General features: G+C 39.4%; 1 protein-coding gene across 1 annotated transcript in view; it reads right to left on the reverse strand.

The window, feature by feature from the left end:
• TRPA1 (transient receptor potential cation channel subfamily A member 1) overlaps positions 1 to 10223 on the reverse strand; it is a 53577-nt gene extending 43354 nt beyond the window's left edge. Inside the window, exons 1-4 of the mRNA XM_002819175.5 lie at positions 9995 to 10223; positions 6398 to 6554; positions 3710 to 3885; positions 151 to 258 (exon numbers count right to left, since the gene is read on the reverse strand). Of these exons, the coding sequence (XP_002819221.3) occupies positions 151 to 258; positions 3710 to 3885; positions 6398 to 6554; positions 9995 to 10105 (552 nt within the window). The 5' untranslated portion in view covers positions 10106 to 10223. The remainder of the gene's footprint in view (positions 1 to 150; positions 259 to 3709; positions 3886 to 6397; positions 6555 to 9994) is intronic.
• Between the last annotated feature and the right edge of the window lie 1335 nt (positions 10224 to 11558).

Genomic DNA, 11558 nt, shown 5'->3' on the forward strand with positions numbered 1-11558 from the left:
AAACACATAGAACAACTTTTTTTCTGACCTAGTTTTTGTATTTTATATTTTTCTAGGGAGAAAAACTTAAGAGCTTTTGTAAATAATAATAATCCATGTTATATTCATGAAAAGATAAAGAAAGCAGACAGATATGACAAATATACAGACCAAAATCTGCAATGCTTCGCTATTATTTGTGGTGCATGCAATGATCACAGCTGTGTTTCCATTTTCTCCTTCCAAATTAACATCAATAGTTCTATGCTCAAGCAAGACCTAAAAAAAGGGGAGAATAATTGTCAAAATTTTTGCAGATTTCCAAATAAGGTACTTGCCTTCCACTAGAGTTTAAGTTTTCAAATGCCAGGGACCATGTCTATTTATCTTTTATTCATCCTTCTCTCACACAATCTGGCACAAAATCTTGCACATTGTGGGTACTAATTAATTTCCCCATTAGATGAAATAATCATGATTTCAACGTCACAACAATCAAGGCAATACTGAGTTCTGGAATTATAAATAAAATAAGAATTATAGATACTAGTTATCATAGCTTCACTTAATACTTCCGACTTGTATTAAGTGAAGTTATGTTAACTAATATTTTCAGGAAAATAAATTTGTGGAGCCATTAGAAAGTGCTCATGGTGGAGGGGGAAGAGAGGTAGGGAAGAAGGAAGAGAGTAAAAGAGAGAGAAAGAAGGAGGGAGGGAGAAAGGCAGGAAAGGATTTTTTTTCTCTTCCAGCTATTTTTCTTTTACCTGGATTGCAAGAATTTTGGGACATGTCAGTGGACACTCTATTCTCTTCAGAGTTTTGTGTGGTGTAACCCAATTAATTCAAACTTGGCCTGGAATGGAAACTTTCTCTACAATGTAAGAAATTAGCATCCTGATAAAATGATCAAGTAATTTTTCTGATGGAATTTCATTGAAGACCTGTTACCTCCTCACCTGGTTGACTGCCATCTGATTACTGCCCAAGCATCTATAGGTCTTTGACTAGTCTTTCTTTTATATTCAATGTAACAAAATTATCTCATGTAAATGTCTCATCAAATCTTGGAATTGGCCTACTGGAGGCTTTTCCTCTTGCAGAAAGACTATGATAAATGATGACATGTCCTTATAATTAAATAATGTTAAAAGAATTTATTAAATCAGCTGTTTCTTAAAAACCTTAACTTCTTTGAAAAAAGTTTGCAACCTCCTACCAGAGCCTCTTGTTAACAGAACGTATCCCTTGTGAGTGTCAGCAAATGAATTAGGTTTATTAATTAGCTCTGCTCATAAAAGAAAATTAAACTCAGACTTTAGTATATAAGAATAGGTGGAGAAATGATTGATGGATTAAGGGAAATAAGAACATAAGATTCCTTCCATGGACTTTAGGCATCATCGCATTCTGTTCTTAAGAAACTCTAGATTCACATGGAAAATAGCCTACCAAAGTCTACAAGAAGAGGCTTTTCTCTTTTTGCCCTCTTAGAATCATAGGTCATACATGTATAGCTGTGTTAAATTATATGTGGCAGGGATCCCAGAGAGAGCAACTAAACTGTGCACCTACTTCAAATTCAGTCATGACCAGGCAAGTCTGGAAGGTTTGGAGATGAGCCCTCCACAGGTCCCTTGGTTGAGAATCTGGAAAGCCTCAAACAACTGGATACTTTGAATTAAAGCCCCAAGGACTAAGGTCTGCAGGCTACTCAGAAACAAAACCACCCTCTAATCCCTAGGCCAATGTGTCCCAGGGAATATTATGCATACCATAAATCATTGTGCAAGAACTTGAAGTGATGCGTGGATGACAGTTTTTTACTTTACAACCATTGTAGGCAGCAGAGGAAGATTTGAGGGAAGGTCAGTGGAGCAGTCAATGGAGCAGCTTCTAAACTGGCAGGGGCTGGGTGGGTACAGGCTGGACCATGGGCATAACTGGGAGAGGCAGGTAGAGAGGATTGCTGTTTGCAAGCATAAGGGGAGACATTCCAAAACACCTTCTCCTCCTTCTATTCCTGTCATCTCTGGTGAACCAGAGGAGTCTGAAAATATTTTTACACATAGTTGTGGTTGGTAAGACCAAGTAAAGGAGAGTCAATTTTACTTAGAACTCTATTTTTCGGCTTGTCCTGGTGTCACCAGGAAAATTTGTTTTATGTCCATCGCTGAGTTTATGAATCAGTTAGGAGCTTTATTTTCTATTTCTATGTGATACCTACCTTTCTGTATTTGTTGGTCTGGAGATTTCTGCTTTCTAATTAACAATAGTCTTTCAACAGTTACCTGCCTTCAATTCCCAAACCACACTTTCACGGCCAATATTAAGTTAATAGGCATGTGTTCTTGAAAAGAGCCTTCAGAGGGAGCACAGAGCTCCATGAGGAAATATTTGATATCTCTGCGGGAGTCCCTGCAGTCACTAGTGGCCCAACCCAGATGATATAGAAATAGCACTTGGCTCATGAATAATGAATAAAAAAATAACAGCTTGTTGCCAGAGGACTTCCTAGTAACCTCTTCAGGGAGCCACCCTGACCCATCTCATAGGTACTGAGACTTCAGCTCTCCCCTTCTCAGTCAGCCAGAACTCCCATTTACTCATTCATTCATTCATTCAACAGCCATCATTTACCAGCACAGTGCAGAGGAATAAGAGATACTTGAATTAGTAAGACACACCTCCTCCCTCAAGGATAATTAGCCAATGGGGAAGAAAAGCACATGAACATTTGATTCCAATATCACGTGTTAAGAATTTTAATAGAGCCACATACAAGGTACAGTAGGAAAGCAGAAAGTGGCTCCTCTCACACCTTTTATGCCAGACTTAAAGGAGCCAAAGTCTCAGAGGGCTGAGAGAAAGATTTTTGGGCTAAAGGGAGCCTGAAACTCATGGAACTCTTTGGATATTGTTTCTACCAGAAAACTTATTATAAGTTCCAAATAGCCTACCTTAGAAATGAACTTCTGGAACATGCTCCTTTTGTAAATTGCATTCTTCATCCTTTAAGCATGTTTGTGTTCTAGGGTGTTTGAGAGACTCTGAGATGTAGTTTAAAAACCATGGCCTAATTCTTACCCTTTAGCAATTTTCCAGTGTTTCCTCTATTTGACTGAACTTACTCTTACACCTTGAAAACCAATAAGATGTTTCCCAGTGGTATCCTTATGTCTTCTGCTAACTAATTTGTCTGACAGGCCATCCATTCTAACAAAAATAGCGAATCATAATTATGTTTTCTGTTTTCACTGAGTCTCTCATTACCTTCCTCTTTTTAGTCATTAAATCAGTCAGGTAAAAGTGATAAAGCCTAAACCTGAAAACATAAAGATGAAAATAAATTCCTTAGTGTTGCATTTTTACTTGTGGTGTGATGTTAGGCAAGTTATTCAAATTCTTTTGGCACCTCAGTGTACTCAGCTATGAAATAAGAATACTAGTAGAATTACTTCATAGTGGGTTTGCTTGATGAGAATTTAATAAACAAACACACACAAAGCTCTCACGAAAATGCCCGGTAAATAAGAACTATTCAATAAAGTCAAAACTCATCATCATCATCATCATTAGTTAATGAGAAGTAAAGCAAATGTAATAATTGCATTTTGTTTGCCATGGAAGCTTAGAAGTTTCTCATCCTGGTTCAAGCAGAGAGAGCTGGATCTGGGTCCCAGCACCTGCACCGCCGGTCAGGCCCTTTGGAACCGGCCAGTAGCCTTACCTTCATCACTTCATTGTTCATGCCCTGCACAGCTATGTGGAGAGGCGCCATCATGTTGAAGTTTCGGAGGTTTGGGTTTGCTCCTCTGCTGAGAAGAAACTTAACGCTTTCAATCTGGTTTCTTTCTACAGCACAATGCAGAGGGGTATTTCCATAATCATCCATTTCATGCAGCACTAGAAAAAGAAACCAAAATATGGATTAAATTTTGCTTAGACTGTATTCAACACCTCCTGAGTGCCTATCCACTATAAAACTCAGTGCCAAGTGCGAATGAAATCAGCTGCATCTTTTTATGGAAACTAAAAACACAGCTTCAGTTCTAATGAAACATTTAATGGGCACCTAGTGGGAATATATAGAAGCATGAGACTGACTTTATGAATTGAGTTAAATTTCTATAGGTAGCATTAATAAGAAATAGATCCTCCTATTGCCATATGTTTTTATCTATATGAGTTTTGGGATTGTAATAAAATATTGGGATTATATAAAAGCAAGAACTATATCCCAGGCACTCTGCTAAGTTCACATGACCATTATTTCATTCAAGTCTCCAATAGCCTGCAAAGTAACACCATGACAGATTTACAGAAGGTGGAAGATATTGAGGTCCAGAAAGGTTAAAAGTCTTGCCAACATCACAGAGCTAGTAAGGAAGTATGAAAGTTACCATACTTCTCTGAACCTCAGCTTTCTTGTATTCAAACTTGGTAAAAAAAAATTTAAAAAAACATATATTCATACACCTACACACACACACACGGAGAGAGAGAGAGAGAAGAGAATGAGAGAGAGAGGGAGAGACCTTGCGATGTTGCAATGTTTCTGGGACAATAATACTAAATCATGTCTTTAAAGATCACAGCAGAGTGCCTGGCCTGTAGCAATGGTTCAAAAAATGTTAATGAGAAAAAAGACACACCACTAATAAACCACAAGACTAGAATTTGAGCTTGAGCCCCTAATGCCACAAGTGGTTTCCATGTATTTCTACAATAGCATATATGGTACTATGTACCCTGTGAGCTCAGCATATAAGTAATATGTCTTTTCATCATGCAAAGTCCTATAGCTATTCTAAAATAGACACGGCTGTCTGCTTTATCAACCTTGTAAATTGGTGGCAGTATATCTTTATGTCCAGGAAAGGAGAAAAAGTATTTGCTCATAAATATGATTTAGAGACCATCTATGGTACATGGTACTTGGAACCATATAGCCATGTTTTCTGTTTCTCTCCTTTTTAAAATGTGTCTCTCCACTATTTCCTTTCATTCGTCTAAGTGTTTCATTCTAAACAATACACACACACATGCATGTACACACCCACACACACACATCTCTTGACCATTCTGTTTGATCAAGAAGAATCACTCCATTCATCATTCCATTTGGCACCAAACTTAAACAGGGATCTACACTTACAAACTCCCAATCACTAATTAAATAACTTGAATTTGGTTTTTATTCTCATCACTTTTCAGAAATCATTTTTATTTTTATAGAGGTCACTGGACCCTTCTAATGTAGGGGCTTTATCGGGATCTCCTTCCTACTTGTTCTCTTTGTGGCAAGGGCTCCTTCTAACTCTTCTATCCCCGTAACTTCTCCCATGGCATGTGTATTTTCACTATCTTCATCTTTTTCTGGCTTTTCCTCTTCCATCTGTCTCTTGATGTTTGTACTCTACTCTTAGCTACCTTTGCTAGCAATTTTGTGATCCCCTAAAGGATTTTCACACATTTCCACTGTCTCAGTGACTTCCTATGCAATCACGCTCCTGTAGGACAGCCCCTTTCCTTCTACATTTCTGTTGTGTGCTGGATATTTCCAAGTGGATGTCCCCTGGGCCTTTCAAACTCACTGTGACCAAATCTCACACCTTCACACTCACTTCCTTTCTGTTTTCTCATATTCCTCCTTTTGGGGGATGATTATATTATTAGCCTAATCTCCTAAATTTAAGAATTTCAAAGTCAGTTCTAACTTCCTGCCCCTTTCTCTTCCCATTTATTCTGCTGTCGAGCACTATTGACTTTACACACCAATATCTCTTGAACCTCTCGCTGTCTCCTTTTTGTAGCCTCACAACCCTGGTGAACTCTTATCCTCTCTTTACTACCAAAATAGCTTTTTAGCGGCTTCCACTTCTAATCCATCTTCCACAATATTGTCAGAATTATCTTATATAGCAAAGGTCTTATCACACCACTTCACTGCCTTCATCTCTGTTGTATCCACCTCCTTCATTGCCTGCAGTTGAATTTCTTGAACAAGGTAGAGTGTACAAGGCTGGCATCTGGAAAACATCACTGTGGGAGTATGGTACACCTTCTTGAGGTGTCAATTTTATTTAATGATGATAATTTAAACGTAAAATAACCTCAGTGGAAATAGTATAAAAGAGTACACAAAATGTACATGCATTCTTGCAATCTATCTAAAAATTCAAATGAAGTCTGTGCTTGTTGTGGGGTGTCCTAGATCTCTGTAATATGCTTTGCAGTATTGTAGTAGAAGAAGTTGAGGAGTGCTGGTGTGTAGGAAAACCCACAATTCTAAGTGAAATATATAGGCTCTTTATAATTGGCACTAATTACCCTTAAAAATCACTTCATTCCATTCTTTCTAGTTAATTGAATGGGATGAATGATTTCTGGAAGATACGTTGTAATATTTTGTTACCTTCCAAAGAGGAATCTCTGGTGATCTTCTCCATTAGCTCAATTTGGCCTTCTGCTGCAGCGTAATGCAAGAAGAATGTGTCCATATCGTCACATCTTTTTAATTTCTTTTGCTTATTAAAGTTTTGTAATCCATATGCACTTCCTTCAAAAACCACCTAGAGGTATTTAAACACCGTTATACCAAACAAGCATACGCAAAACTTATGGCTATAATCATTTTATAGCCTGAAAGAACTTATTATCATCCAAAACTATCTATCATGCTTATAATGAGGTAAATATTTTTATTGAAATACACAAAATGTTTACGGACACAAAGAAGGTTTGAGAAAATGCCCCAAGATTGATCAATATATGAAATAAATTTTTTTATCATGAACTCGTTCATATATGCTTAGAAATAAAGGCCGTTCTTCCTTGTTGTGAAGGAAATGCAGAAATCTTCCCTGAACAAATGATTCAGATACTTGCTTTAATTCTACCATTGACTGAAACTAGTCACATATGTCACATGATAATATATGTCCAAACTCCAGTTTGTTATTTTAAGGATAACTAGAGCATTTCTCACTATTGAAAAGAAAAGCTATCAATGAAAATGAAGTATTAAGGTATTTAATGTATCTTTAATATAACTAAGAAAGGATTTAGAATATTAGGATTTATTCAGCAAATGTCAGGGTAGAATAATAAAACTTAATTTCTTAAATTTTTGAACTTTAGTTTTTGCTTCTGTTATTACAGAATAGTACCTAACAAGTCACTCTTCTATGGTAGTCTCTTAAATTGAGATGTGTTACTTTTTAACTAAAAAAAAATTCAATTCCATATAAGCTACATATAACTTTAGTGACTACAGGATATGACAATGAGCATCCAACCACTTCCAAATTTACACATATTCAGTAATAAATTTAAAATGGGCTTCTTGCAGAAATAGGGTCTTTTTCCATGTCTCATCCTATCAAAGAAAGTGTTGACCTAAATCTATTTGGAACCATTTTGGTACTTGAATTTGATATGCTCTTTGCTCTTCGCGTAATAAAGGGATTATACTGCCCACTCCCTAGTGCCAGAAAGAGCAGTTTAGGATGTCTGTTCAGTGATGTGCTGTCAACACAAACCCAATTCCACACTCTTTAGAGGGAGTACTAGGTTCAGATGCTCACAAGGCACTATTGAATTCACAATGACAAAACAGCATCTAAATACTTTACATGAGCATATCAGATGTACTAGATCATCTCAATCAGTACCTGACATTGTCAGGCTTTGAAGAGATTTTTTAAAATTCTGAAAGTAAGCCAAGGATGTCATTTAGACGAGTTACATATTCATTTAATGTAGTTTCATGTCGTCACAGGGTCACTTCAGATTCCTTTGGAATCTGAACTATATGATTAGATTCAGAACATAATAGACTAGATCACTTTTAGATAAGCTAATTCTAACTAAACCCTTTAAAACAGTGATATCAAATACATCTGTTTTAGGTTGCTTTAATGAAATACATATAAGTAGCAATGTGGCCAAAAGGTTGGAAACTAAGGTGAGAGAAAACAAATGGAAAGTCAAATGCTAAACTATTCACTATCTTGAAAGAAAATAATTGGAAAAGGCTAAAAGCATCAGTCCAATGGTTCTTTGTCCACATTTCTCATCTTGTAAGTTTTCTGTGATCCTTCAGTTTTGTTAGTGTTTCTGACATGCTGTGTATGTGCTGGAGAAAATATGTTATACAGCTTTACCTTTAAATCAGGAAACCACCAAAAAGCCTCTAGAGGTTAAAAAACCCTTCACAGTGTTATATATGTTTGTCATGAGTCCAACCACTGAGACTTTTACAAAATGATATGGAAGTACCACAGTAAATGAAATAAAATATATAATCCCTCAATCTACAAACTCGAATGTAGCTTCTAAAAGGCTTAAAAAACATAAGTTGCTCTACGTAGGCGATAAATCTCAATAAAGACAATTAGAAACATGAAGACAATTTTGACACTCACTGCTAAGAAATCCTTCAGCAAATAACTCTAGAAAATAAAACCACATGGGTGATTTTAGAAATTTAAAATTTCTTCCTGTACCATATTAACTGTAAAGATACTATTCTAGTGGTTGAAATCTATTCATGACTCAGTTCTCTGGAGTAAGCCAAAAGACCACAGTTATCATGCTAACATTAAGAAGGACAAAAAATGTCTGTGGCCAAACTTGACATGTCAACAGACTCACTTTGGGAGGCCTGGCTACTTGGTGTGTGTGATTAACTATACATGCCTGACTCACACACAATTGGCAATAGTGCCAATTCCTGCAACGTGTTTAGAGAGCAATTTGTCAATTTCTACCAAAATTAAAGCTGTACATACCTCTTGACCCTGCTAGGACTTTGACATACAGACATATCCATAAAGGTATCAAGGTACAGACAGACAGAGAAGTCACATCTACACTCACAGACATACTCTGTCACGTGTGTAACAGCAAAACAAAGCAAACACAAAACAGCTTAAGTGTCCATCAGTGCAAGACTGGTTAAATAAATCATGATCTAGCCATACAGTGGAATATTATGAAGCTGGTAAAAACAGTGAGGTAAATCTACAGGTGCCAATTTGAAATGTATTCTAAAATACATTTTGTGAGTAAATCAGAGTGGAAATCTGTGAGTTCTTAACTTTGCAATAAAACAAGATCTATTAGCATGTGTGTTTTTGTGTAAGCATTTTTTTAAACCTGGAAAATACTTAAGAAACTGTTAACATGGTCCCACCGTCGAAAGAGATTTGTGATGAGGGTTTGGAGAGACCTTTTTAATGATGTCTCAACATTTTAAAAGAGCCCCTTTCTCCTGCTGACAATCTGATGAAATCCAGTGGTGGGCTCTGAGCACCCAACAGCCTTCATCCCTTAGACAACGCCATCAGGTAGTAGCTAGTGCTGCCTTTAGGTCCGAGAACTGCATAAGTAAGAGCAGTGCCCATCCTAGAACCTCAGGTCACCCACCCATCTTCAAAAGGTCACCTCCTCCACAGCGTTTCCTGAAGCCCCTACCCCCTGGAGAAGGAATTTGCCACTCCTGCCTCCGTTTTATTGGGACACTTTCTGCAACGTTTTATGTGCAGACAATTGGTTTATCTGTTTCACTCTGTTAGACCAGAAGGCTTCTCAACCCCTAAAACTCTTAAATAGTTATCCAACGACTACCAGATACAGTCATTCGGCTGTTTGGTTCTAAACAAAATCTACGAAAAGGTCCAAGTGAAACGGCACACATTCCAAATTGTCCTGATTTTAGGCAGCTGCCCGATCTTGTGCCAGATGATACAGGTATTTTTGAGTAGGTTTCCCTGGACTGCAGTTGCCCGTCCAGGAGCAAGAATTCGGTTGGACAAACAAGCAAACAAAATAGATAAAGCAGGCGCTGTGTGGGCGCGTCATTAGTAGGGTCACCTCTTGGATTGTGCACACACCCCAAAGCTTGCAACCCCCACGCTTTCTCCAAACCAAGGGCTGCCCGCAAGGAAACCTCCAGCCGACCCCCGCCCGCACGTCGGAACCCCTCCAGACCCTCGATCCCCCAGGGTACCTTAAGCGATTCCTTGCAATCCTCCGTGTCGTCCGGCACATCCTCATAGACAACGCCTTGGGGCTCCTTCTTTTCTCCAGGGCGCCACATTTTCCTCAGGCTGCGCTTCATTGACCCCACCCCGGACGTCACCTGGTGCAGCTGCTCACCACGAGCGCGGACACCTGGGGCGAGAGAGCGCTGTCAGCCAGCCAGGCGCTGGGGTCCGCGCGACCCCGAGCTCTCCGGCGCTGCAGCTCACAGGCAGCGAAAAAGTCTCTCTGCAGGAGCCCTGGAGAACTTCAGGAAGGAGTTCTCAGGCCCGCGCTACTTTTGTAGTGCAGGAAGCAGGCGGGGCGCGGAGAGGAGGTAGAAACGCAGACCTCCTTCGCAAAGAGGGAGGCGGCGACGCGTCTGCCTTGGACTCGCCCCTTCAGGGACAAAGTGACTCGCTCGTCCCGCTGTCCTGCAGCTGCAGCAGCGCACTGACAGAGTCAAGCGTGTCAGGTCGGGGTGGATGCAGCGAATTTGTTATAATAAACAAAGAGCCCCCTTGCCCTGCCCCCCAACCGTGTATGTGAGTGTGTGTATGTGTGTGTGTGTGTGTGTGTGTTGGGGGGGGGGGTGTAAAGAGAGAGGGAGAGGGAATGACTGGGTACGTTGGAAAGATTTTTAGTTTTCAGGAGTTTTTTCTAACTAAAATCCTACTGACCTGTGTTTCCCACCACGTGCACCTTCTTCTGGGGGCCTCTTTGATTTGGAAATAAAGTTTTTAACCAAACTTCTCATTCCAAACATTTGGGACAATAGCTACATCCTAGCACTGGTTTGAGGGACTACATTAAGTCCCTGTGAATATCAGGTCTCATTTCCTGTGGATAATAATAGTGATCCCCCTCACGCTTTGGTGTTTAAGGGTAGTTAATAAAAAGGTCAGGTTAAACGTAAGCCACTGCTGACTGGTGCAAGTTTGTTTGCCCCCAGCTTTGTTTGAGAGACTTATATTTATAGGACTGCTCTTCATTAAGTGTCAATCGAAGTGTCTCAATCGAAGAGGCTGGTTCTACTTTTACGTACAGACAAGGGAGTCTCTGAAACTGTTGCCGGTAAGTTCAAGTTTACAAAGCTAGAAAGCAAGAAACCTTTCTAAGGCTGATTATACCTTGCACAGGACAGAATGTAGCTTTGACAGTCTTTTGCTTTGACAGACTGTGCTTCCTGAAAGCCCTGAATTGTCATATTCACCTGCTCATCTCCAGCACTTAACACAAGACCCCCGTGGATCCAGGACCTGGCATAGAGGTACACTCAGTGACGGTTTGTGGACTGTCTGACCTAGGGGCTATGGTGGGCTGAGCTTAGGGCTAGGCAGAGTGGACATGACGATGTTGAGGAACCATGAAAGGTCCCCCTAAATCTTCCAATGGATATGGCAGGTTGCCATCAATTCCACCCCTGGAGTGGAATTCCTTGGAAGGATAATATTGAACTTAACCACATCATGAGTCCATGAGTATGGCTTGCTGGAGGATACAGGTGTTCAACTTCACGTTTGCACTCTTTTCCCATCAGCATCTGTGTTCAG

The sequence above is a fragment of the Pongo abelii genome, chromosome 7, assembly GCF_028885655.2.
Source record: "Pongo abelii isolate AG06213 chromosome 7, NHGRI_mPonAbe1-v2.0_pri, whole genome shotgun sequence".
NCBI lineage: Eukaryota > Metazoa > Chordata > Mammalia > Primates > Hominidae > Pongo > Pongo abelii.